Genomic DNA, 27,936 nt, shown 5'->3' with positions numbered 1-27,936 from the left:
GTTTTAATGTGGGTAATAGGCCTATGTGTTTTTAGATAATTTTGTATTTCAAAGTGTCCATGATGTGATGGACACTGGGCTCACTTACTTCTTGGACTACATGTTGACTCAGTAAGACAGCCCTCCCCCTATCCACAAGGAGGAGCATTGTACCAAAGCATTATGGGAATTGTAGTCTAAGAAGGAAGTGAGCCTTCGCCCTAAGGAGTGAAGTGGCCCTTTAATGTTACAAAAAAAATCATATTTGAAAATATTTTTAATTAAATTAAAGTATACATGATTAGAACATGCTTAAACATTCGACAAATAGGGTCTAAATATTTCTACGATAGTATTATTTTGACATTCCCTTCACCGGAAGTATAGGTTTGTAATGACAGTTTACTTGACGGACACAGCTGAGCTGGCTGTTTTGGTTCAGGACAGTCAGGAGGAGTGCTGTTGTTCCAGTCTCTCTCGACGAGTTGGACTCAGTGGGACAAAGCTAACACGAAACTACTAACATTCACATTTAGCGAGTGGAGAACACACCGGCGTAGTTTGTTTATCCACGTTCTGCGTCATTTAACGTTTAATAAGCTACTAGAGAGAGTTCCACCTGTCATTTCGACGCCATGGATCCCGCCAGTCAAGGTAATTGTTAGCTAAGACAGCTATAGTCAGTTAGCCAACGTTAGCTACAAAATGTGGCACCCAGGCATTGTTGAATTATGACATAACCGGATAGCGTGGTTGTTTGATATTGAACGGAATGCTTCTGCCTAAGTAGTTTGATTTGTCTGGGGTTGTTGGCTGTTAAATAAGTAACTGACATTTAGTGCAGCAACCAACCAGCAACAAGACCGAGTGCGTGGGCCCGACGCAACAACAGACCGCTTGGAAATGTCAGAGACAATAATTGTGGAAGATTTGGTGTCAGTCTTAGCTCTGGTCCATAGCCTCCTGCACTTCAATGCCACGGCAGTAAAGTGCAGGAGGCTATGGACCAGACTCCAGAGCTAGTGTCAGTCTGTGCCTCAAACGTAGATATTCTATTTTGTTAAAATGTAAGATATATAAATAAAACCTAGCTGGTTCATGTTATATTTGCAATGCATGCCATGATGTCACGTTAAAATGAATCATGTGCACACCGTGCCATTCTGATATAATGTATATTTAAGATTGAAGATGAATGTTTGTGAAGGGCATACTACCTGAAAGGTATAACCAGTGTGTCATAAAAATACCTTACGTGTGACCTGAAACTTTATTGAAACTATAATTAAAGCACCCAGAAACACCCAACAAACCCCCCACAACGACCCCTGGAGTCACAGAATTGACTAGGTCACCGGATTGTAGCACAAACCTATTCATGGGAAAGGAAGGTGACGTATTAGTAGTATATTACCATAAAAAGTAAAATCACATCATGACTAAGCTCTGGTCAGCAGGCAGCTGCTGGACTTAACGTGGGGCGTTTTTTTTTTAAATGTACAGACCATGGCAAGTTTTACAAACATGTCAGTTCTTGTGGGGCTTGTCTGTTCTGCTTGTAAACAAACAACGGTGGTTGGCGTTGCATTAGGTAACCTGTTTGTATAGCAGTATTATAGGTCTTAATCAACATTGCTGGATAATTCCTCATTCAGAGTTGATGTCAATTGATTTTCTACTGCTTATTCTTATGGTACCTTAAACTGTGTGTGTGTGTGTGTGTGTGTGTGTGTGTGTGTGTGTGTGTGTGTGTGTGTGTGTGTGTGTGTGTGTGTGTGTGTGTGTGTGTGTGTGTGTGTGTGCGCTTCTGCCTATGTTTTTGCACGGAAATCTACACTTGACTTGATAGTCGTTATCTACATGACTGGCTAGCTAGTTAAACATATTTACACTGACAGAAAATCATTTTGTTTTATCATTACACTTTGCTTTTGTCAAAGTTGCAACTGTTCTTGTTTCAAGCTGTTTGTAATGAAGTGAACACTGTATGGAACTAATGGAGGTGCTCTAGTCTACACTGGACTTAGTAGCCATGTTTACTTTATTATAGCATACATAAATAAAGGTAGATGTATGGTTGTCATGATGGCCTGTGACCTTCATTATATTGGGTTCTGCTGCTTCAGTTGACCCACTGTTAAAGGACTTATTATTTTACTAATAGGAAGTGATGTGTGCTGGGCTGGCCTAATTCAAGTATGACATACTGGAGAATTGAGTGAATTGGGCCTTGCCTGTCTAGCCCACTTGCTTATCACAATATTTCTTATATGCTCATTCGATTGTAAATAATGTTGGGCATCTATCTAGTCTCTTAAATCTTTTCCATTGGTAAATGGTAAAATGGTAAATGGTGCATTTATATAGCGCCTTTATCCAAGGCGCTTCTCTCCATTGGAGAGAAGTCATTGTGAGTCATTCTTGACAAACTCATGGATCTTTGGGTGTTGGCCTAGACTCAAAAGCCTAGCCATCAGTTTTCGAGTTCTGTCAAAGATAACTATCTTGCACTGTGCTTAATAGCACTAGGTGGTGAAATGCTAAATGCTATACTGTAACAATCGCCCTTTGTGCATTAAGGCAAATCATTAACTAAGGAAAAATTAAGCGGAATCGTAGGGTTATATTTGTAGTATTTATATAGAGTTGTCAAGAAATGAGATTGTCATAAACAACGGTGTTCAGTTGAACCAGTGCACTTGGCACAGTGCGTCTGTCCCTGTCTCTCTCCCTATGAAAGAAATAAACAGGCAAACGAACTTCATCAACAAACAAATACACTTTCAAAACCCCTCACGCCCCAAACAAGTCCCGACGCTCCCCGCAACGCTCAGCGTCACAACGTCTATCACAAACAATGAACAATCACCCCCCCAAAGTCAACAATGCAAAACCGCGCTCAATGTTAAATAAATAATAAAGTCCGCATCCGTCCTCTTCTCCAATTAAACGCCGCGCACGCACAAGTCTATAGCAGTTCCTTAATTGATCCAAAGAAACGCAGCGCTCCTCCGCTCGAAACGGTTAAATGAAAATAAGAATGGGGTACCCCTAATGTTTATAATCCACTAGAACAGTTCAGGATCGATCTCACCGGTACGTAGCCTCCGAGCAGCAAACACCGACAGCTTCAGATCCCACCACTGATCGCTCCGACGGCAACGACAATTAAGCGGTTGCTTAATTCCCCCGTTGGACCCGACAGTTCGACAGTTCTTCACAAAGGCTGCAGACGCACTCGATTACACTTGAACTTGAATCGGACGTGATCTGGCGCCTGGAGCTCCTCTTCCCCTCTGTGTAGGCCTACACTCTGTTTACAATTGTCCCCCTGTTCCCTGTGTGTCACTTCCTCTACATATAACCTTGGATGGGTGGCGACATCAATCTCTGTCACCTGTCAATCACCCCAGGTACAAGGCCCATTACCTTACTCGTGAATAGGAGATAATAATAATAATATTCAAACTCAGCACCACACGTTACATTTCATTTCAAAATAAATAACATGCACAGGATAAACAAAGCAGAATAACATAACAATGTGCTACTGTCACAGTCCCCCCCCCCCCAAGCTGGAAGCTGTTTTCCAAGTCCTACCAAAGTAGGGTTGGAGGTTGACCACATTTGTGTGTCTACTTTATTGTTCTCTCTCCATTTCACACGGTAATTTACCGGACCTGTCTGACTCGTCGCTAAGGCTGAACCTGACCAAATAGGGGGCACAAGCCTCGACAAGTATATCTCAGATGCTTTTGAAGGAGGGTATACTCTCGCCCAGTCCAAACCGTCTGTCCGGAACATGCCTATTCCGCCAGGCACTATACCATTTAGCTTTTCTAGACTGAGAGTCTCCCGCCCTTTGTGGAATTTCTTTTATCATAGCCCACTGGCTGTTGTAGTCCAGGGTGACCAGCAGCACGGTGTTCCCTCTTGTACTCCTCGAGCCCGGCCCTGTCGGGCCGTGCCCGAGGGGATCTCCTGCTTGGTCTACCTGGGCGGACGGTAACCTGTGGGGCGGCTTACAATCGACTGGCTTGCGTTGCTGGCAGCCACGGCATCCCTCAATGTAGTCCCACACATCCCTGCGGACTGTTGACCACCAGGATACTTCGAGGAGCCGAAGGAGTGTCTTCAGCCTACCAGGGTGACCACCGTTGTGGAAATGTTCCAGGAAACAGTGGACCAGGCTGTCAGGCACCACCACCTGATATTTCCATCCAGAGGACTTGGTCGGCTGTCTCCGATACAGGATCCCCCGAACTTCCTCGAAGCCTGGGCGGCCCGGTCGCTGGTCAGTCTGGTCCAGATGTTCGAGTAGACCTCTGACCTTGGGATCTGCACCCTGAGCCCTGCCTAGACCAGCCGGAGTTACCTCCGGTGGCCACCTCTTGGACGGGCATTTCATCCCCGTATGGGCCACCACCTGTAACAATCGCCCTTTGTGCATTAAGGCAAATCATTAACTAAGGAAAAATTAAGCGGAATCGTAGGGTTATATTTGTAGTATTTATATAGAGTTGTCAAGAAATGAGATTGTCATAAACAACGGTGTTCAGTTGAACCAGTGCACTTGGCACAGTGCGTCTGTCCCTGTCTCTCTCCCTATGAAAGAAATAAACAGGCAAACGAACTTCATCAACAAACAAATACACTTTCAAAACCCCTCACGCCCCAAACAAGTCCCGACGCTCCCCGCAACGCTCAGCGTCACAACGTCTATCACAAACAATGAACAATCACCCCCCCAAAGTCAACAATGCAAAACCGCGCTCAATGTTAAATAAATAATAAAGTCCGCATCCGTCCTCTTCTCCAATTAAACGCCGCGCACGCACAAGTCTATAGCAGTTCCTTAATTGATCCAAAGAAACGCAGCGCTCCTCCGCTCGAAACGGTTAAATGAAAATAAGAATGGGGTACCCCTAATGTTTATAATCCACTAGAACAGTTCAGGATCGATCTCACCGGTACGTAGCCTCCGAGCAGCAAACACCGACAGCTTCAGATCCCACCACTGATCGCTCCGACGGCAACGACAATTAAGCGGTTGCTTAATTCCCCCGTTGGACCCGACAGTTCGACAGTTCTTCACAAAGGCTGCAGACGCACTCGATTACACTTGAACTTGAATCGGACGTGATCTGGCGCCTGGAGCTCCTCTTCCCCTCTGTGTAGGCCTACACTCTGTTTACAATTGTCCCCCTGTTCCCTGTGTGTCACTTCCTCTACATATAACCTTGGATGGGTGGCGACATCAATCTCTGTCACCTGTCAATCACCCCAGGTACAAGGCCCATTACCTTACTCGTGAATAGGAGATAATAATAATAATATTCAAACTCAGCACCACACGTTACATTTCATTTCAAAATAAATAACATGCACAGGATAAACAAAGCAGAATAACATAACAATGTGCTACTGTCACAATACTTTTTTCCCATGTATATTTGATTGCTAATATACATGATCCAAGGCACAGAGCTGTGTGTTAGTGTGCCATTATGTCTTCTCTGCCCTACGAAGACTGACAGCAGTAAAACTGTTTGAATGGTGAAGATGAGAAGAAAAATTACTTTGACTCAAATTTGCGGGTGTAGTTGTAGTTGCTAACCTGACTCCGCCAGATGGGGCAGCAGAGAGTACACTGGGTTCCCCCCTCCTGCTCCCATCTGGGAACTCTCAGGCAGACTTGATGCCCGGCCACAAAACGGCCTGGCCAATCAGCAGCAGCTAGAGGCGGGATAGCTGCTGCTGATTGGCCAGGCCGTTTTGTGGCCGGGCATCAAGTCTGCCTGAGAGTTCCCAGATGGGAGCAGGAGGGGGGACTCTCTGCTGCCCCATCTGGCGGAGTCAGGTTAGTAGTTGCAGCCTCACCATGATCTGTAACCTTTAAAACCTGCAAGTTTGAATTGTTTGCCTTTGCGTGGCAGATTCTGTACTGTAGCCAAGCCCCAGTCAGGACTCAACCAATCTCATTCTGTCTTTGAGACAATGGGCCTCTTCCCTCTGTGTCCTTTGTTCTCTTGATGCTGCTCTGTTCCATCCACACTTTAGTTTGTAGTCTATTTAATTTGATCATGCTGAAAGATGAATGAACATAAACATAATGAAAGTCATCTCATGTCACTCATGTACAGTATCATCATCCCATTACTCTCTGCAGTTTATTTCGGTTATGCAGTTGGTCCAGGTTAAATCACCTACTACCTACCTTTTACATTCATCTTCCAGTTCAGTGGAGTGGATTATCATTTTGATTATAATTATGATTTTTCCATCAATATACCAGTTGACGTAATTTCAGTAATATTTCTATAATGGAGCCTTGGATCCGGTTGGGATGTAGTAAATGGTGTGTAATGGAGCAGGGATACTTTGTGGTCACTGTTGGGGGTTCTCTCCTATCATAGAAACCTACTTGGTTCTGCTAATTGACACTTTACTGTCTCCTCTCCGGATGTCTCCTGCAACACTAGCCTTTCACTTGCCTTGGTTGCTGTGCGTGCAAGTGTATGTGCGAGCACGTGGCAGCGTGGGTAATCGAACCTGGCTTTTAACATTTCAAATAGACTAATTATACCTTTCTCTTTTTTTATTCGTGTCCCTTCCTATTCCTTCCTTCCTTCCCTTTCACCTCTCCCTCTCTGTCCCTCCATCAACCAGCAGACATCAACCTGAACTCTCCTAACAAAGCTGCAGAATTGGAGCGTGCAGACAGTCTGTCAGACGTGCCTGTGAATATGATGATGGAGGGAGGGGCGGTGGGCAACTCCGTCAACCCTCTGCCCCCTGGTCTGTCAGAGGAAGAGGCTGAGGAACTTCACCAAGAACTCATCAAGGTAGGAAACTCCACCTCTCAAGTGGGTTGCCATTTTGCTGCCTGAATATAAGGGATTCTGCATTCCAAATTGGGCTGCACGATTTGGAGATAATATCTGATGTGTGATAAATATTGTGATTAAAATAAAGCCTTATTTTAAGGGGCGATTTCAGTGTGATGGTACTGTACATGCTGACGGGTCCATTTTCACCATTGCCAACAACTATGTTAAAAAGTAAACATTTCTGGGGCGCCCGCTGGCCTAGCGGTCCAGGCGCATGCCACATATAGGCTCTGGCCTGACAGCGCGTTGCGTGTTCGAGTCCCGTTCATGACAACCTTTGCTGCATGTCTCTCCCCCTCTCTCCCTCCCACTTTCCTGTCTATCTTCACTAATAACTATCAATAAAACGCAAAAAACAAATCTTAAAAAAAAAAAAAAAGTTAACATTTCTGTGGTATCCAACACTGAACAGTTATTTAGTTTTTCAATATAATATTAATTACACAACATGGCTGCTTTCAATTTCATACTCTTATGGATTCTGTCAAATGACACATCAAGAGATAAAACTGAGTAGGACAGTTTTTTGTGATTGCTCGCAACAATTGAACAGAATGTATCTTGGAAGCCGTCTGTCCTAGGATCTTTACTTGAAATTTACGAGCAATTCTATCTACAAGTGATCATATCTGTCTGAGCTCTGAGGACATATGATCGTTATCTACGCCAGAGCTGCTCTGAGTTCATATAATTGCTTGTAGGTACCAGGTACAGCCTGGGCAAAACACAGTGCAAAAACAGACCCATCTGGTTGCATTCCATCCGAAAAAGCACCAGCAGCAGTGTAGTATCTTTAAGGAAGCAAGACGCAACTCAATGTTAAAAAGACAAGCATCTGGTGTAGGTTTGCCTTTGAAAACAATGGAAAAACAAGCAGGTTAAAAATCTGACACTACACTAAACACATAGCCTGAAGCAGAAGTTTCTGTCATGCTTGTGAAAAACATCGATTCCGTGGGTGTCTAAGACCTGTTTTGCAGTCCTTTGTGTTTCATTGTGAAAATTCATATAGCAATGTGATTACAAAAATATGATTCATAATGCAGTCAGTCCTAATCCCAAACGTTTATCTACCTCCCTCTGCCAATCTGCCATCATCCCATTTCTTGTTTTGTCTCCCTCCTTCTCAATTACCTCCGATACCTCCCAGGTGGAGGAGGAGATCAATACCTTGCGCCAGGTATTGTCGGCCAAAGAGAAACATGCCACAGAGCTGAAGAGGAAGCTGGGTCTGAGTCCACTTAACGAGCTCAAACAGAACATTAGCAAGAGCTGGCAGGACGTACAGACATCCAACGCGTACGTATTTATCACCACACACTAATACTGGTCATGTGTTATGTATACTGTATAATGCGTGTCTAGATTGAGAGTTGGATTTTGTTGAATTGGATTCACTGAAACGGACCCACTCCCTGTTCTGATGTAGTAGTTAGGTTTTCTTTTTTGCACATTTTATTTCAGTAATTAAGATTGAATTTATTATGACAATGTGAATACTAATTTAATAGTAAATGACTATGTTACCGTGTACTGTGTAACACAAACGGACCAAATGATGGTGAGTTATCGGATGTACCTGTCATTGTGAATGAGTCATCCAATGATGACACATGGATGCTTCTGGGCACTGTGGGTTGTGCTCTGCAGTTAAATCGAATTATAAGGCAATGGCAGACCTGAATAGATCCCGGATCAACAGACAAGAGTACGTGGTTGATATTACCAAAGTTGGTGGGTTTGAAGGGGCAGGGAGAGGGGGTATAGGAAACATGACTGGGTTTGAAGAGGCAGGGAGAGGGGGTATAGGAAACATGACTGGGTTTGAAGAGGCAGGGAGAGGGGGTATAGGAAACATGAAGAGGCAGGGAGAGGGTATAGGAAACATGACTGAAGAGGCAGGGAGAGGGGGTATAGGAAACATGAAGAGGCAGGGAGAGGGTATAGGAAACATGACTGAAGAGGCAGGGAGAGGGGGTATAGGAAACATGAAGAGGCAGGGAGAGGGTATAGGAAACATGAAGAGGCAGGGAGAGGGGGTATAGGAAACATGAAGAGGCAGGGAGAGGGTATAGGAAACATGACTGAAAACGGGAATAGATTGAGAATGAAAAATGTTGGTTTATGATGCGATGCATTGCACATACAACGCATCATAAAAGGAATGACCCATTTTTTACACATCAAGAAAATCAAAGCAATTATGATGATTAAATATGTTTGTATACATGTGTAAATATGTGTATTATGGTACTGTATTGGAGGGCCCATCTGTGGTGTATATACTGTATGGTTTATTATGGAAGGGCCTGACTGATTGCAGTGGAAATGCAATTAACTTCCTGGTAAGATAAATCTGGAATATCGGGGATCACTAAGGACCAGGACATGTTTCCATTGTGAGTGGACTCAGTGGAAGTGATTGTTGTGGGAATGTGTAAACCTGACTACTTCTAAACAAGTGCAGTTTTTAATCCTTTATTATCTTCTATCACAACTTCCCTTCGTGTCTGTTTCTAGCTATGCGAAAACCACAGAGAAACTGGGCGAGTGGAATGAGAGAGTTGCCAGTTCTGATTTGTGAGTCTAATGTACCATTTGCTGCTCACACAGTACTAATAGAGTGCGCAGTGTGTGCACACGCACGCAAGCATCCGTGTGTGCTTTCTGCAGTATTTGCTCTCATACAGCTCTCAGTCTTTCTCCCTCACTTGTTACTCGCTCTCTATGTTTACGTAGACTGGTTCTCTCTCCACCTCGCTGTCTCCCTCTGTGCTTACTTTCTTTTTTGTGTTTTACCCGTCGCCCTCTCCTCTCAAATAAAACACCACTCTCACTGTCTCGCCTTCTGTCAAGCTTTCTAGCTCCTCCTCCTCTCACCCTCACTCCATATTTGAGAACAGCTGTATTCTAACCTGTGGTATTGACCCAGCGTCTCACAGTAGCAGCAGTAGTACTGATCAGTATCTCAGGATCCTTCTGAGAACCTTCTATAATAGTGATTCTCAACTGGTTCAATACTGGTCAGTAAATGTGTTGTTGACCATAAAGTAAAATCTTCATTGTGTTCATCTGCGACCCCCTCAATCTATCCTACTTACAAACTATCTTTTGACCAATTCTGTGATCACTGACCCCTTGGTGGAGATTCAGGACCTCCCAAGGAGTCCATGGACCACATTTGTTTCAGTCAGTATTCCTCCTAGATCCGTCAGTACTTTTAATGCTCTGAGAAGTCAGTCAGTTGCCTAACGTCAGTCAGTTGCCTAACCATTTAATTACAGTCTGTGTGTCGCATAACCACCTCCTCTCAATTTGCTGTCCCTTGTGGTCTGCTAAGGTTACTTTATACTTTGTTGCATGCCAGTGCCGTGCACGGCAAATAGCTAATCTGCAAGATCATGCGTTTGTAGCTCTATTTTCGGTGTGTACCGTGATACGCAACTAATTATAAATCAGTCGTAAGTAAACCGTGGTATTTGATAACCTGGTGTGTGTAACCCTGCATTTAGCTTGTGTTGCTGTGTTTGGGCCCAGTTCCTTCCCACTTCTTTGTCTTTTTATGATAACGTGGAGGACTGAAGCATAAATGCTACGTTAGCATGTAGCGTTCTGGCAGTGCCAGTTTGTGTTTCTATATTTCTTCTGTCTATGGCATGCAGTTCTTCCGTTGTCTCTTATTCATATCTCTTGTCTCCTGGCAGTGTCTTTTCTCTCTCTCTCCCACTCTCACTCATTTTCACTTTTCCAGCCTTTCTCTGTCCTTCTCTCACCACCTTCACTTAGCTTGTCTCACTCTCATTCCCTCTTCCTCTGTTTCTCTACCTCACATTCTTTCTTGCATACTGTCCGTCTCCTCTCTCTCTTTTAGCTCCCCCCACCACAGTGACCACACCGCATCCCATCTCTCCTATCGGTTTCTCCAGTTGTTTTATACTTCCTGTTCCAACAGGTCATGTGGCCTCTGGCCATCCAGGCACAGCTGGTGACATCGCCATTTCCACTTCCTCCTGCTCAACCAGCATTCTTCCATACAGCACAACCACTTCCTCTGCGTTTATACCCACACAGAGACACCATTGTGTGTGTTGTTGTTGTTTTTTATTCTGTTGTGCAATACCGCAATGAAAAATATCCCTGCAATTTTATGCAGTTGAATAGTATTATTATAGGATTGCAGGAATGGTGAACCTATACTTTTTGCATAACTCACTGCAACACTTTGTTTCAGCTTAAAAAAAATACATAATTTCTGGCGATGCATAAATCAGAGGTTAATTCTTTACAACATTAAATTATACAAAGTCAGAATGCACCACATTCTGACTTTGTATAATTGAATATAGCTGAACTGGTTGTAAAGAATTAACCTTTCTCATTTATGCATCGCCAGAAGTTATGTATTTTCTTATAGCTTAAACAAAGTGTTGCAATGAGTTGTCAGTAATTTGGAAATATGTCACTTCGTCTCAAAAAGTATAGGTTCCTTGTAATGTAGAAAATGGAGGAATGGCTTAGTTAGTTGGAATGAAAGTGACAGCCTTTATTCAGAGTCAGACTGTGGTAAATACTAAATATGGTAGAGCGAGGAACTGTGATGAACATGTTGATAATGAAGCCATGACTCAAACAATTATAATTATATAAAATCCATGTTAATGAATGGGAAAATAGCCAAACTACAAGCTCACAACAAGACTCACCATGATGTGTTGTGAGCTTGTAGATCTTCTGCAACTTTCACCATTCAATGTTCAATGTTTCTTCCTACATTTTCTAGTCCAGACTAGAGGTATATTTCACTGCTGAATGAATCCATAAGAGCCAGTAATGGGAACTGGGCAGTATGAAGTGTAATGTATTGAGTTTTGTCCCTGTGTCCTCTGTGCAGTGGCTGTGTAATCTAACGCTAATGGAATTTTTCTGGATGGTTGGTTCAACTTGGTTGCTTCTGTAGCTAACTGTCTACACAAGCTTCTGCAGCTTGACATGGGTGGCATGCAGCTTCACTTTGAATTGGTGTGCTTTCACACCCACTCGCATCATTCAAGCATATATATATATATATATATATATATATATATATCTCACAGACACACAGAGAGACACATATACACACAAGCATGCCTGAAATAAAGCACTGCTCATCCCAACACACAATTCTGGCTGCTGCCTGGCGACCAGACAGACTGCCCAGACTTGCTGTTTGAAAGAATGAGTGGGAGGAAGAGAGCAATGGAATGTGAGATGGAGGTAATGGGAGGGAGGGACAGACAGGAACAGAAGAGAAGAGAGAGGAACCTCTAGCATGTTTTTTTGCTTTGTCACATGACGTGCTAAGAGAGTTGAAAGGTGAAGATACACAAAGTTTTAGAAACGTTAACAGAGAAGGAGCACATATTTACAAAGTGCGCACACACCTACGTGTGTGTGCAGTCTGCGCACACACACACACACACACACACACACACACACACACACACACACACACACACACACACACACACACACTGCTTTGTGGAGTCTATAATATAAAGCTGTCTCCAGAGACAGCAAGACTTTTGTGTTCAGACACTGGGTCACAGTTAGGTGCCAACATCATACATGGATCCTGTTATATGGTAAATATACCATGGAAATGGTGGACACGCACACACAGGAAGGATAAGAAGTGCATGTTTGTGGCTAGGAGCTTGAGAAACACTACGGCATGTGCAGACAGGCACATTCTGTAGCCTTTGGCCTTTGAGCAAGCATGAACAGAGACAAAGTATCATGTGATGATGCTATACAGAATTACACACAAAAGGACAATAAGATAAGGAGTAGGTTGAGAGATATATGAAACCAGAGGGAAAGATAATAACATCATTGAGTAGGTTGACTTGGACCCTATAGGTTGGGTCCAATAGGGTCCTATTTGACCCCAGACAGATAACTATTTACATGGTCAGACTTAAGTTAAGGCTATTTTACAGTGTGCATTCATAGAGAAGGTCACTAGGTCAGTGTAGCAGACTACAGAACAGGAGAAAAGCTAGTAACTTGAAGTGTGCCATGTGGAAAAGCTGGTACAGATAGAAAGTGATGCACAGCATACACTAAGGCCCCATTTACACTGGCAGCCAAATCCAGCCTGAATCAGATCTGAGCCACATCCAGATTGGAATCTGATTTGTCTAAATGAGTCATGTGACCATTTAAACCAATCGGATTTCAATCTTGATGTGGCACAGATCTGATTCAGGCTAGATTTGTCTGCCAGTGTAAATCAGGCCTAACTATCACACTCAATACAGGCAGACATGCACTGAAATAGAAGGCAGACAGGCAGTCTCTCAGTCCATGTTCAACGTGACAGTGAGTGTGTCTCAGTGATGACTTTGGTTTGTACAGTAAGAGGCATTATGCTGCTGTAACCCACTACAATAACCAGTCCTGTGTGAGTCAACATACAGGGACAGCAGTGTCTGATTATAGCACAAGTCAAGAATAGGATCTGCGCACAGCAAATGGGACGTTGAAATGTCGGTCAAAAATGTTCATTAGAGAAAAATACATATTGAATTGCTTAATTTTAAAGTACATTTATTTAGGAACACCTATTAAACTGCAGATTCCTGCAGACTACTGGCACCTCCTGGCATGCAGTTTTTTACTCTCACGCAGGTACATAACAGCACCATCGGCATACCATCTGTGCGCGGTGTGTACTTGGCGTGCACACAGCTACTTTACAACCGTCATCTGACCCGGTTGATATCCCCAATGTGAGTCTGTAGGACAACTCAATTTGATGTGTAGGGGCCTTAAACCTAATGTGCGAATCGTTTCTCTGTGTGTGTGTGTGTGTGTGTGTGTGTGTGTGTGTGTGTGTGTGTGTGTGTGTGTGTGTGTGTGTGTGTGTGTGTGTGTGTGTGTGTGTGTGTGTGTGTGTGTGTGTGTGTGTGTGTGTGTGTGTGTGTGTGTGTGTGTGTGTGTGTGTGTGTGTGTGTGTGTGTGTGTGTGTGTGTGTGTGTGTGTGTGTGCGCGCGTATGAGCTTGCTTACTGACTAATCAGTGTGTTATCTGCTGCTAGATCCATTCATGTGTTTTGCAGTGTGACCTACACTGGTCTGCTTTTTTCTAAGGTGTGTTTCCTTGTCTCTTGGAGCCAACACATTTCCATGTTCATTTCCATGAGTTTAATTTAGCTGAGAATCAAATTGTTTTGCCATATCTCTTTGATGTAAATGGCATTTACATTTTTAAACTAGAAAGGGATGCAGCTGTCCAACCTGAGGAAACAAAATTAAATATGAAATAACCCAGCCGTTCATGGATTGGGAAAATATTCAGGGAGTGAATCAGCTTATAAACCAACTGAGCTCAAAATAACAGCCCCGTTCCCTTGACAGAACTGGACGACCTGTTGCAACAAACCGAACTCGTAACTTCAGACATCAGAAGTGCCACAGTTCACAGCGCTTACACTCGTGAAAGAAAGAAAACTGTAGTTTGTATGAGAATACCAAGTAACTACTTTTTCTGTCCATTGTAAGAGCACAGATTTGGCTGTCTTCAACCCTGTACAGTTCTGTTGAATTGCGTGCATGGTGTTGTGTGTGTGTGTGTCTTGTCATTTTCCCTGAACATTGTGTGACAATCCTACTGTTGTGTCCATAGATATCTGTCTGCTTCAGCCACTCTGGACGACATTGCCCAGTCTGAAGCGTGAGTTCACACCTTTCACTTTTATGTTCCTGTGTGTCATCAGTCACTGTTCCTCTGCATTGTACTGGCTCGGCTTGACTCTACTCGCTTCGTTTTCCACTGCATGGTACTGGCTCAGCTCCACATTATTAGGCCTGGCACAATTGTTACATGTCGCCTAATCGCAATTCATTTGAGATAATTGCAATTAACTTTTGCATAATCGTCATAATTGCCATGTTAAAATGTTCATATTAAAAAATAATAATATTAAAAAGGAAATGGCAGATCTACATGCTATTTTCAATATTAATATTTGTTTTTAAGTATAAAGTAATTAAATATATGTTATTTGTTATCTGCCATGTGCAAGATATGAAAGCCAAACAAATGTAATTTTCATTAATAAATGTCCCAATAATGTTCAATTACAGAAACAATCGTTAATCGCAATTATTTGTGTGACAATTAATCGTAAATGGTAAAATAAATAGTAATATGTAAAATAATAGTAATGTCATAATCGTAAAATGTCATAATTGTGACAGCCCTAGACTACTTGCTTTACAACTGCAAAAAATATATCACCCCCTCAGTTTAGTGCTAAACAATGCTAAAGCTAATGCTAACATTTATTCTATCTGGAAAGTATTATTCATTTTAGCTGTACAGTCCAGCAAACCAATTTTTCTCTTTTACATTGTTGGTAAGAAATAATGTTTATTCATTTCACATTTACAACAAAGTTTAAAAGTTTTTAACCGTATTCAGCAGCTTCTATGCAGTATACTATAGGGTAGGTAGTCCATTGTGATGCAATCACGCCAGTGACAGTTTTGACTAAAGGAAAACCAAAAGAGGTAAGTAGAGTAGAGCTAAATTGAGCCGGTTCCATGCTGTGGAAAAGCGCCAATAGATGCAGTAAGGTTTCTTTCATTCTTTTGAGCTTTTTTTTTGTTGGCAAATTAAGATCTTTTGGGCATGGGCTGGTGGTGGCATAGCCTCGCTACACATACTGGTCACTTCCATTTTTAAAATGTAATAAGAGTTAATATTTTTATATGTGCATCCCAGCAGGTATAGTAGGAATCATTATAGCAAGCTTAATCTAAGGCCATGAATTCTATTAAAGGTCAAATTCAGACTAATTGTTGAATTTGTCTTCACCTGCCACTTTTCCAGGTGGACCTGTCCACCCTGGCTGTAGTTTCATAAATTGGTATACGTTTTCTTCCTTGTAATGCCTGGTTGTCGAGCCCATTGTATACAGTAGATCTACTACTGACAGAGAACGTCCAGAGTGTAGGGCTACCGTAGGATGATGGAGATCATTTTTTAATTTCATTATTTTTATTCATTTAATGCTTAATTTATACTCTGCTGTATGATGGTGTTGTGCGCAAGAAATAGCAGATCTACAAGCTCACAATGCATCATGATAATGCGTTGTGACCCTGGTAGATAGGCTATTTTTCCACGCTACACCGGAGCACAGTGAAGTATAAATTTGACTTGAGGAGATTGTTTTGGTGCCAGAGGAATGTATTACTCACCTGTTTCCATCTGTGAAACTAACACACTGTCAAATTTAATTCTCAGGGTTAAATTGACACTCAAAGTCTTACATTGTTAATGTATATTTTGATCCATAGATCATTCATCACAAGTCTCCCCCTCCTCCCTTTGTTTTCGCTGCTTTCATGTGTTTATTAACCGCACTGTGGGTAACCACTGAGATTGATTTTCTTCTTTATTTTTAACTTCAGATCATGAAGTCAATTGTCTGATTCATAAAATAAAATCGGAAAATGTCTATGCTATGTTTTTGTGTCTGTAAATTAAAAAGAAGACACTGATTTAGTTACCGGTATGTATACCGGTAGTAGCCTACATACCATAAACATGTACAGAGAACAGGCTGGTTTCACTAGCTGTTTGTCCAGTTGTCTTGCAAGTATTTCCCTAATCCAGATGTCTGTTGGTGGTGTGTGCATTATGCTCTGTGTATTTGTGTGTGTGTGTTTGTATGTGTGCCTGGGTATCTGTATTTGCAGATCCAGTGTGACTACCGTACTTTGTGCCACACCTGTTGACCTTGCTAATCTACACTAACCTGTGACTTCTTGTTGATAGGCAGAAATCAACATTTCGTTCCCAATGTCTTGGCTCTGAATTTAGGCAACATGGAGACAATGTCCATTCTGTCAGCAAGGAGGGGGTTTGGTCTTAATTGTGATGTGTTCCTTAAAACTCACCTTGTGTGTGTTTTTCATGTATTGTGAAACAGACCTCTGTAGCTTTTACAATCGTTAAACAAACCATAGCCTCCTGCAATCCACCACACCCTTGCTGCTGGTACATGGTAAAGGCACTGGTTTTGCTGGACTGGTAGGTGTGAACCGAACAGCTCTTAACTCCTTTCAAGGACCCCACCTTGATACATTCCCTTTGTGTTAAGGCCAGGTCATACAGGAAATATGTTGAAGCAGGGTGGATGAGCAAATCTGTCTGTACTCTACTTGGTTATGGCCTTTTTATATTGTCCTGGTTGTTTCTGACCCATTTGATTTGCCAATAACAGTAGAATACAGTATTCTCTATTTTCCTCATGTCCTACCTATCTACCTTCAACTATTAGACCTTATGTCTAGTAGTTCTACTACGCAGAAGCTTAGTAGTGTAGTAGTCTAAATAAGGGAGTGTGTTTCAGCCATTTAATATTTTTTCTTGCAAGTAAGTTATAAAGTTGTGTAATAAACAGTAGCTGCTGCTCTGGAGCTTTTGTTGCACTTTCTTTTCTTGTGGTTAGAAGAAACCCTATTTTGAAACCCAACTGGAGCCTGGAGTTATCTGGTTTCAGTTGGCTTGATAGAGCAACGTGGAATGTTCCAGTTTGGAATTTCTCCAATATGTTGAAGTTCCAAATTGGAATGACTCACTTCTGTACCAGCTGATCCAGTTAATCAAGATTGAACTTCCTGTTTCGGTGAAATTAACTGCAAAATATATTCTATAAAGATACTATACTCTGCTTGTTTGCAAAATTTTTGAAGACCTGATAAAATGAATTATCTCACACATTTGGGATGCACTATCCATCTTGGTTTATGAAAAGAAAGAAAGATATATTGTAGAAGTCGTGTTGATTGGACAGCTAGTTCTGAAGTTAGTTCTTTGTGCTGTGATTGATCCATACCTGTACTAATGTGTTGGAGCTGCTGTGTATCTGTGCCCGTGTGAATACTAACCAGCTGAATGCAGGGTGTCTTGGCTTGGGGAAGCAGCATTGTTCAGTGTTTGAATGACTTGCTTTAATTTACACCCTCTTCTCCCCTTCTGTCTTCCCTTCTACCATTCATCTGTCTTTCTTCTCACTCTCTACACCATACCTTCTCCTGTCCCCTATTCTTCTCTACCCCATACCTTCTCCTGTCCCCTATTCTTCTGTCTTTCTTCTCACTCGCTACCCCATACCTCCACCTGTCCCCTATTCTTCTGACTTTTTTCTTGCTCTCCCCTGATCTTTCTCCCGTCTTTCCTTTTTTGTTCTTAACCCCTCACTTCTCTTCTCCCTTTGCCATCCCTTTCTTCCCCATCCTGATTCTCTCTCTCTCTCTCTCTCTCTCTCTCTCTCTCTCTCTCTCTCTCTCTCTCTCTCTCTCTCTCTCTCTCTAGATATAAGAAGACTTCAGAGACATTGTCTCAGGCAGGTCAGAAGACCAGTGCCGCTCTCTCCACTGTGGGCACATCCATCGCCAGGAGACTGGGAGACATGAGGTAACGCTGCAACACACAGTGTGTGGGCTGAGGCTGCCTCTTAACACTGACTAGGGATCGGTTTCCTGTATCCAATGGAGGCTGTTACGCACAAACATAAAAACATTGCAGCATCCCTCTACATTCTGGTGGCAACATTCTAGAGATGTACCTACCAATACAATTCTTTCCATCCCGATACCCATATCTTGCATACCCGGTCGATACTGAGTACATGTCCGATACCCGTGTGTACTTCAAAAATCACACCTGTGTGCAGTGAGGGGTGATCTTATCATCGTACAACATCATCTCATTCCGGCCAATCAGAATTCAAACCTTCATCTTCAATCTTTGTGTTACGCAATGTTTGTGTTTACACAAACACTCAAAATTGTCCATTCATTGTCAATGGGATTTAATGTTTGTGTAGGACACACACACCAAAAGCTGGACATAGGAGGGGCTGTCGCCCCTCAAAAAAAATCTACGACAGTGGTTGCTAGAGTTCATTGAAGGGGTTCCAAATGGACCCTTATAGGACTGTAACTCTGAGAGTATCAGTGCCATTTGTACACAGTTATGGTGGTCCTTTGAGAGACACTGATCTAGGAATAAATACATATTCCATTAATAGTGGAGTTAGAAACCTTAGAAAAATAAGTTACAAACATAATGTACATAGTACAGTAATTTTAAACCAGTTAGTGCAACATCAACTGAATCGTTAAAAAAAATGGATTACTGTAAATGCAATATCATCATGTGATAAATTAGGTGGTATAGAATGGCATACTCCTCGATACAGATACCAGTATTTTAGGCAGTATCGGCAGCTTTTCCAATACTGGTATTGGTATCGGATACCAGTATCGGTATAAATCTATACAATTCTGAAACTGATCCCAGACCAGTATGTATGGCAACATCAGCCTAGACCTTGTTGATAGTTGTAGAGACGAAACGCATGCTGTCTTGATGGATGGTTCAGTTTTATTTTCATACTTTAAGATACAGTATCTCTAATGAGAGTGTAAATGCTTAGGACCATTTGGGTGCATTCACACTAAAATAACTGTAAAGTACGACTGAATTAAGTCTCAAATTTGAAGTTGAACCATTCCTATAGACATATTTGTACTAACATTAATAGATGCTGGTGTACATCTTAACCCCTTAATCAAGACTACAGTGTTTGTATTGGCCATGAGACGTGCACGGTGGTAGAGGTGTAGAACTAAACCTTAACCATACCAGCTCCATCATATCTTTAACTCATCTACACTCTAATTTGTCTGCTCTGTCATATACTCAACTTTACACACAAATGTTTGTGGGCGTGTTTGTGTGCGTGCGTGTGTGTAATGTGTGTAATTTCCATCCTAAATGTTTCTTGAAACTTAATTAATCAGGTTTATTTACGTGACATCCTTTTTCCATCAGCTTTCCTATACTGTTATCTCCAACATGCATGCCCTCCCTCCCTCCCATTCATCTACGTATCTATCCATCATCCGTCAACCCTTGCATCCTCTAGTGTCCTTGCTTCTAAATGCTTGTGTTTTAACTGTAGATTTCCCCTTAGAGCAGGGGTGCCCAAAAGGTAGATCGCGATCTACCAGTAGATCACAAAGGCTGTGCAGGTAGATCACATGACATGCCCCTAAAGAGTATTTCATTTAAATATATTGAAGAAAACCATTTCTCCCCCTCTATTTCCCATTCCAAGTGCATTTGTCTTATACTGTACAGAATGTAACACAAACTCTACTATTCCGAAGCCCCCTCAGGTACATATTTAAACTATTTTCAGAAATGGTATAATAATTGATTTGGTGGGTAGATCTTGCCGAGCTGGTCATTTTGAAAGTAGCTCTCAAGTCAAAAAGTGTGGGCACCCCTGCCTTAGAGACTGTAGTCATATCATTTCCCAGCATTGTCCGATTCAAGGTGTGTTACCACTTACCAGTGGTAGTCTGACAAGTAGTAGTGGTTTAATGTTACTGCTTCTACCTCACCCTGTCTTGTTTTTTTGTTTGTTTTTTTAATGGCGGCCATGGTTGTGTCTACAGAGCGCTGCCTTTCTCTAACTCGTTTGGGTAAGACTAACAAGTCACATCAACAACAATTTAGAGTTTCATCGCATCAAAGTCTTTGAGGTTAAGCTCTGTTTTAAAACCTTCTGCCATACTTCTCTGTGTGGAGACCTTGAGTCCTAAAGGTACTGTAAGTAATATGTCTTTGCTAAAATGAGTGTTAAATGGCTTCTGATAGTAATAATTGCTATAGTGTGTTTGGACAGTAAACAGGGGTATCTCCCTCCAGCTCTTTGCTAAACAAAAAATACTTTTTCAGATTGGGATATCAATTTTATCCAACCAGAAGAGGGAACTTACAGACAAAATTGTAACTGGAACACTAGCTGACAAATGGGGGGCTCTCCTGACTATGAAACTGGCTACCCATCTGAAAATGTACTGTATTTTCTGTGTACTGGAAAGCTGGAGAGACGCGGAGACCCCTATTACTGAACAAACTATTGCAATGATTACTATTAGAATATAGAGAGCATTAATTAAAAATGAAAAAATTACAATAATCACTTACAGTACCTTTTTAATCCATATGTGGAGAACTACCCTAGTATATTCAAGTTTGGTAATGTTTTATTGTGTTTTGCATGTCTTTCCAAATTCCCATTTCTTTTTAAAGACATAATTTATTTTATTTATTTCTTATTTTTTAAACAGATTCATATGTAAAGCATTTTGGTTATTATTAATGAATGGATGAGAAAGTAAGCCATTTTGGGCAATCTTGCTTTTTGTGTCTCTCTCTGTCTGGTATACTGGTTGGTCTGCACCAGTGGGCTCTAGTGTGTGTGTGCGTCTTAACCTCTGCTTCCCTTCTTCTTTAACACGTGCACTTCTGTGTCCCTTCTTCCTTAATGCTTACAAAGTAGCAACTATTCCATCCGCCACTCCATAAGTATGCCTGCTATGAGGTAAAGTGACACATGCATACTACTGACACTTACTGCTGCTTTAACACAACTATACTGTACATGTTCAGAACATGTTTATCTTATGGAGCCGTACCTCTTTTCCATAGTCTACACACAGTGGGCTCTATTTTCGTCGATGCTAAACCCCTTATTTCTAAACTAGAAAACCTTTTTTTTTTTTTTTTTTTTTTACTATTTTGAAAAACATTTTTGAATAGTTAAAATAGCCAATCTACAAGCTCACAACGTGTTCGTTCGTATATTGTCTGTTTTAACCATTCAAAAATGTTTTTCAAAATAGTAAGAAAAAATGCAATGTAGTTTAGGGATAAGGGGTTTAGCATGGACAAAAATAGAGCCTAAAATGTATAACGGTTTAAAAGTGGGGACCCCACCAAACTATCATATTTGACCCCCCTGGGGGTCCCGACCCTCAAGTTGAGAACTACTTGTCAGAAACAAGGCACAATGTCATTTTCTTTACCTTGCCTCCTACCTTCCTGACTGAAGTGGGTCTCCATCTGGGAGTCTGGATTCACCGGATCAAATCCAGTTTCATTTGTACAGCCCATTTCATACATGGGGCATCACTTTGTGCTTTACAACAATGCAATCAAAATACAAGTGCATAATACACAAGCAGTTGGTTGTATAGTACAGGCCTCACATTACAAAACAAACACACACCCATAGCCCATACTGTAGTTGCACCTTCTTTAAAAGTGTTCAGTGTAAACATGGAAGAAGTTGTTGCTATTCTCAATACAGTATAGGTAGCATATTAATCTTGTTCTGCATCATTCTGTAACACTGAATAATAAAAAACTAGCAGAGGGCAGTGCTCTGAATACAACTACTGAATGGGAATTGTTTACCTTACCTCTGTAATTACCTAATCTGACTGATGCCTTTATACATGTTGTTTCCGTTTTTCATTGGGGAATGTACTTGGAGGCAGCTGATGCCATACAATGGTGCTAACTGCATGCCTTATACTGTAGGAGTCAAACTTGGGGAAATAAGGAACCTTTTGCAACAAAGATGTTGTGGGAGTGCAGGTGTTGTGAGACATCTAGTGGCTGAATGTTGTCTGTAACACCTTTATGCTGATACATATTGTATAGATTGCAGCAATATAGTTACATTAAAATAGTGCTGTCATAATGTAGAGCATAGCACAGGTTTTCTACAAGAACCATTCTTTTCTGTTGGTAATCAAGTTGGTATGGTTTATTTTCCTGAACATTGTTTTGCGATAATCAACAGGACGTGAGCTGAATTAGTCTTAATCACCACATACACTGTTGGTTAACGTTGTTTCTCTGTTAAGCAACACATAACACACATAGATAAACTCTGACTGTACACGTTGATAACCGTTGTGTTTATCACTGTGTGGTGTATGACAGGAACTCCTCCACCTTCAAGTCATTTGAGGACAAAATGGGGAACCTCAAGGTGAGATACAGTCAACTAGACTGTTCCACTTAATTTAAATCATTTAACTGCAACAGTCATATCAACAATATACCAGAATGTTGCGGCCTTGATAATATGACTGTTCCAGTTCACTGTAGCAGGGCTTGAGTTGCCATGGGGTACATTCTAAAAAGTATCCTATCCCATGGCAATGTCAATGTATGTTTAAAAAAAGATGACATGTATTATGTACTAATGTACATAATTGTGTTTAGTGCAAAGGAAAAGCAAGGGAATTTATAATAATTATTCAATGTAATTTTCTGTCGTACCTCCTTTTATCTTCTCATCCATAATTAACAAACTCTCTGTTCCTCTAAACGTGTGTTCAGTACAAGGTTGTAGGAGCCAAAGGGAACGGAGAGGCCATGGGCTCTCCCACCGATGCCAACCCCACTCAGGACAATGCACCTTTCTGAACACACCAGCCCTCCTCTTCATCCACTTCCTGCTCCCTAACTCCTTCCTCACGACCCGAGACTGAACCGACATCGCCTCACTGAATCAACCCTGATCCCTTGACCCTGCTCCTCGATGACCTGTCGCCAATCAAATTACCGGTCACCCAAGGTCTATGCCTATGGCATTATGTGCTCAAGCCACGATTGGTGGACGTTTAGGACGATCTGGTTGGTTGACGTGGTGGTGGTGGTCTATTGGATGAGCATCTCTTGGTTGTTTCTAAATAATAATCCAGACTTCTGCTGGTTATGAAAGCCGTGAAAAGTTCTAACTAGTTGTTAAGGAAAGATAATTGTTATGTCATCACTGTTCTCCCAACCATAATAGTTTATAGACCATAACTGCCTACCCACCACCGCATCACTTCCTGCATCCATTTTCTCTGCCAACCTCTCATCCAGCCCTTGTCCAATTAGACCACGCTCTGACTGAGTGATCCTTCTGTGTGCCTTTGTTTTTATACCAGGTTGTTACTGTTAAGGAAGATTATGTTTCCTGGTTGAACAGAGGCATTGAATGATAGATTTGTCTTTTCTACTGGTCTTTGTTGGCCAATGTTGAACATTTATTTGCAGCTGAACATGGATAAATAACATAGCTAGCACTTATCTAAGTGAAGCAAGCCTCTTACTACAACACCATTGGCACTCTAGTCATCTATTGGCTAGCTAGCATATTGACTATTTGACTGGTGGTGTATGAATGCAGAATGACTTGTACTGTATACTGCTCTGCAAATCCAAAGAAAATCTCCATTGAGTACTGAAACTGGAAAAAGAACACCTGGACGTTTACCTACACTGTAAAATCACCAATGTTAATTTAACTCTTGAGAGTTTAACCAAGTCCATTTGGTTACATCTAAACAGTCAAATTAACATGGATTTTGTTTTTTACTGTTACTATACTGCTAGCATGATAGAAGCATTCATTCACTGATATTAGCTTTTGTTGATGAAACAATGAAAACCTAACCTTTACATGATGGGACATTTAAAACACACAAACGATCTTCAGTGCTCTTGGCCATTGGAGGTCAGTATAGTTCAGAGGATAGTGGTTTGACTGAATTGGGCCCCCCCCCCCCCCCCCCATCATCATCATCCACCACACATACACACATCTCAACCCACCAAGGCCTAGTACTGCTTATATTATCTCATCTCAACTGTAGAAAATACCAGTCATGCAAATACGACCGAAGTCTCGTGTAACACCTTCAAAAAATCTCCACAGGAAGAGGACAAAAAAAACTAAATAAGAAAAAAACTTAAACCATTTTGTATTATAAACTATTTTACACTGCTTTGCATAATGTTTTTACATAACTTTTATCTATTATGTACAAATTATATAAGAAACTATATTGTAACCGAGGCTGCTGACTGGTAGAGTAGCAGTCGAGCTGGTAGGTTTAACAAGAGGAGATGAAGCAAACTACAAATGTAGAACACACGAAAGGAATCACTACTATGGGATCAGTATCACAGACATGGATTAGGGGGATTAAGGTTTTGCAACTCTGGAGATGATCATTTAGATGAAAATATATCTGGTTGGGAAAATACTGGTGTGCGATGGAGTATAATGTAAGCTTCACACAAAATAAGGTGTAGATTTTGACTTGTACTGTAGGTTTGTCTGCTTTACTGGCCAGTTTACCTATTAACGAACCTCTGTCGAGGTCCTGTTCTAGAGAGAGGCCGGTGTATTTTTTAATATACCAACATTATGGCCAGGCAGGGTACTTTCTTTCCTGTGAATCCTTTTCCAGTTCATTGTCTGAGGGCACCTTGTGAAAGTGAACTGATTAACACTAGTGATAGTCAAACCAAGGCAAGTGAAGTTCTGTTTAACCACTTTCAACCTGCCGCCTCTATTTTGGGCATGTTACTGTAGGTGAAAATGTTCAAACTTTTCTTCCTACAACAAATTATATTGGACTTGTATTGGTTCAACTGATTTCCACTGAAAGATGGGAACGATCTAAGGCCCCATTTACACTGGCAGACAAATCTAACCTGAATCAGATCTGTGCCACATCAAGATTGAAATCCGATTGGTTTAAATGGTCACATGACTCATTTAAACAAATCAGATTCCAATCTGGATGTGGCACAGATCTGATTCAGGCTGGATTTGGCTGCCAGTGTAAATAGGGCCTAAGAGGCATTAGTAAGTATGTTGACAAGAACACCATTTGCATGTCGTGACTAAAGCCAAGAGCACACCTCCATAGTTCAAAAGGGCCATTTTGAATGTGTAGGTTATTTATGCCCTGGTCTAGTCTGAGGCCACATACCTTTACCTTTTTGTTGATGCGCAGAACAGGATGTGAGATGATGCTTCTGTGTATATAGAACACGATGCGAGTTGATTCTTCTGCTGCCATACATAACACTGTGTGAGATGTTGCTTTTGTTGTGCATACTACCTGGTGAATGTCAATGTCTTACCCACTATGCCACATCCCATTATCTTTTAGCAGGTAGGAAAGGATGTTCTTCTTCCTAGTCTCCTTTTTTTTCTTTTCTTTTCTTTTTTTCCTTTTTTCCTTTCCTTGTATTTTTTCTTTCTTCTGTTCCTATTTAAAGTTGACAGGATTGGAGGGAGGATTGGATGGGTTGGTTTTGCTGGCTAGGTTTTGAAGTATATACACACACCACAGTGTTAATTAATCCATGTGTAACTCTGAGTGTACAATTATAATCAATTGGTTACATTTGTACACTAAGAATTCAATTAACTAAGGATTTCACTGTGTCGGGTCGGATGCTTGCAACTTGTGCCACACAGCTGAAACTGAGAAAATGTCTTGCTGCCATTTTGAAATAAGAGCCACAACCCCTAAAACGCAAATACACTCCTATTCACACACAAACATTGTGCAAGGCCAAACAAACTCACCATATGCCAACTATATTTTACTTGTTGAGTCGTTATGGACACTTATCCTGCATCTGAACAACACACACACACACATTGATGTGACAGAAAGAAAGAAACTGAAGTTGAAACTAAAACCGCTGCAAATAGTTTGGTAGCACCGTCACTTTTTTATTGTTCTCAACATGAAGTAGAAGATTGTCTAATAATTGTTTTATTCTCCCCCTGATCCTCTGCTCAGTGTGTAGGGACAGAGCACTGGGTATCTCTGCCTTCTATCTCTGTTTAAAGTTGATGATACATGGGCACCTTTTTCATATTGGCGCTAACGTATGTCGAATGAATTGGCCTGGCGTGGACTGGAATTACTAGTAGTCATAATTGTAATAGAGGTCGTATGCAACATTTTGAGGTCATGCTCTTTGTGGCATGGGTGAAAACTTCAAAATGGGTAATTTGTCAAGCAACACTTAATTTGCAATCAAATTGTCATTTGATTAAACATTTGCCAAACGTGCACTATATGTGTGTGTATACATCTGTATTTGTACGATATATATTAGTATGTGTGTGTATATATATATGTGTGTGTGTGTGTGTGTGTGTATATATATATTATATATATATATATATGTCTATACCCACAGACACACATGTACGTACGTAGATATAGTTATCATAATTCCCCATTCAAATATACTTCAAAGTATTAGCCGTGTATCATCGTTTTCCCATGTCCTCTTTTGTGTCTGTATGTGTTGATCATTGTTGCTAGTGAATTATTATATTCTTATTTTGCTTCTTTTGTTTTCTTAGGCCTCTTCTGTGTGAAGAGTAGTTAGTTTATCATTTATATTTAATTTGCCATTTGTAAAATGTTGCCAATATTTAAGTACCTGTTACAACACTATCTCTCTCGGATTCGGTTCCATATCTGAATATTTCACTTTTTGCCATAGCAGGAGGGAGAAAGAAAAACGTCAATATAACACATACATCACGCGCGTGAGCACACACACACGAAGATCTACTCATTTTAACACTCAATTGTATCTGGTGTGAGTCTTGAAATCAACTTGATACAACTTGAGAACGTCTGTCAAAGAGTATCAGAACATGGCAGATCACTCTCCTTAATTGGTTAGGCTTACATTATTAAGCAGATTTGTTTGTTAAATAAGTTTATTTGCTTGAGAGGCAAGTCCAATGATCACAAATGATTAACAGATCTTATTAAAAACCACAGATTGAATAAGGGTGCTGGGATTGAATTATTAAAATGGATAATTGTGCTTTTCTTTTTTTTTCTTTGGGTGCTAATGTAAAGTGAAATGGCCTGCTTAATGGTAGCCAATGCAGAGGATGACTGGAGACTATTAGGCCATATTAGCTTTACTTTAGGTTCCTGAGCATTGCTGGTAATAGAATATGAAAAGGGATCGGATTTGGAAGAATGATGAATTGAAAACGTTTGTTTTGTTTTGTCATAAGTTTGGATATAAATAAAGCATTCCTTTAAATGACTAATTGGTGTGTGGCTTTGATCATTTCTGTTCTCCCCCTGCACACCCTTTTTTATATCAAATGAATCAATAATGCAGCCATTAACACATTTTATTTTTAACCTAGGATTAAAGTTTGACCCCTGAGGTCATACTGTATATTTGATGTATGAGATACACACTTGGACGTTTTCCTCCCGTGATGGTCCTATTAAAATGTAACTTCTATCTGATACAGTAGCCTATATGTGTATGAAGTTCACATTATGGCCGTTTATAACCCTGG

General features: G+C 41.1%; 1 protein-coding gene across 10 annotated transcripts; it reads left to right on the top strand.

Moving 5' to 3' along the window:
• The first annotated feature begins 385 nt into the window (after positions 1–385).
• On the top strand, positions 386–27,675 carry tpd52l2b (tpd52 like 2b). Of its 10 annotated transcripts, none has more exons than XM_079526412.1 (10): positions 386–633; positions 6,652–6,824; positions 8,020–8,168; positions 9,390–9,449; positions 14,535–14,582; positions 18,237–18,338; positions 20,390–20,416; positions 21,277–21,321; positions 22,731–22,779; positions 23,133–27,675. In XM_079526412.1, exons 1-10 carry the CDS (start codon positions 615–617, stop codon positions 23,217–23,219), a joined length of 759 nt encoding a protein of 252 aa, XP_079382538.1. In that variant the 5' UTR covers positions 386–614; the 3' UTR covers positions 23,220–27,675. The 10 variants fall into 10 exon arrangements, with proteins under 10 accessions (XP_079382538.1, XP_079382539.1, XP_079382536.1 ...); XM_079526413.1 differs by having other exon boundaries at positions 6,649–6,824; positions 21,280–21,321; XM_079526410.1 differs by having other exon boundaries at positions 6,649–6,824.
• The last annotated feature ends 261 nt before the right edge of the window (positions 27,676–27,936 follow it).

Source organism: Electrona antarctica (assembly GCF_951216825.1).
Source record: "Electrona antarctica genome assembly, chromosome: 2".
Classification (NCBI taxonomy): domain Eukaryota; kingdom Metazoa; phylum Chordata; class Actinopteri; order Myctophiformes; family Myctophidae; genus Electrona; species Electrona antarctica.
This window is presented reverse-complemented; position numbering and strand designations above follow the sequence as displayed.

What these genes read in the sequence shown, in the direction of transcription:
- tpd52l2b (XM_079526410.1), top strand. An exon ending in CCTTTCTCTAACTCGTTTGG is followed by an intron (nt 20,417 to 21,276) that starts GTAAGACTAACA and finishes ATGCTTACAAAG; the next exon opens with TAGCAACTATTCCATCCGCC. An exon ending in ACAAAATGGGGAACCTCAAG is followed by an intron (nt 22,780 to 23,132) that starts GTGAGATACAGT and finishes ACGTGTGTTCAG; the next exon opens with TACAAGGTTGTAGGAGCCAA.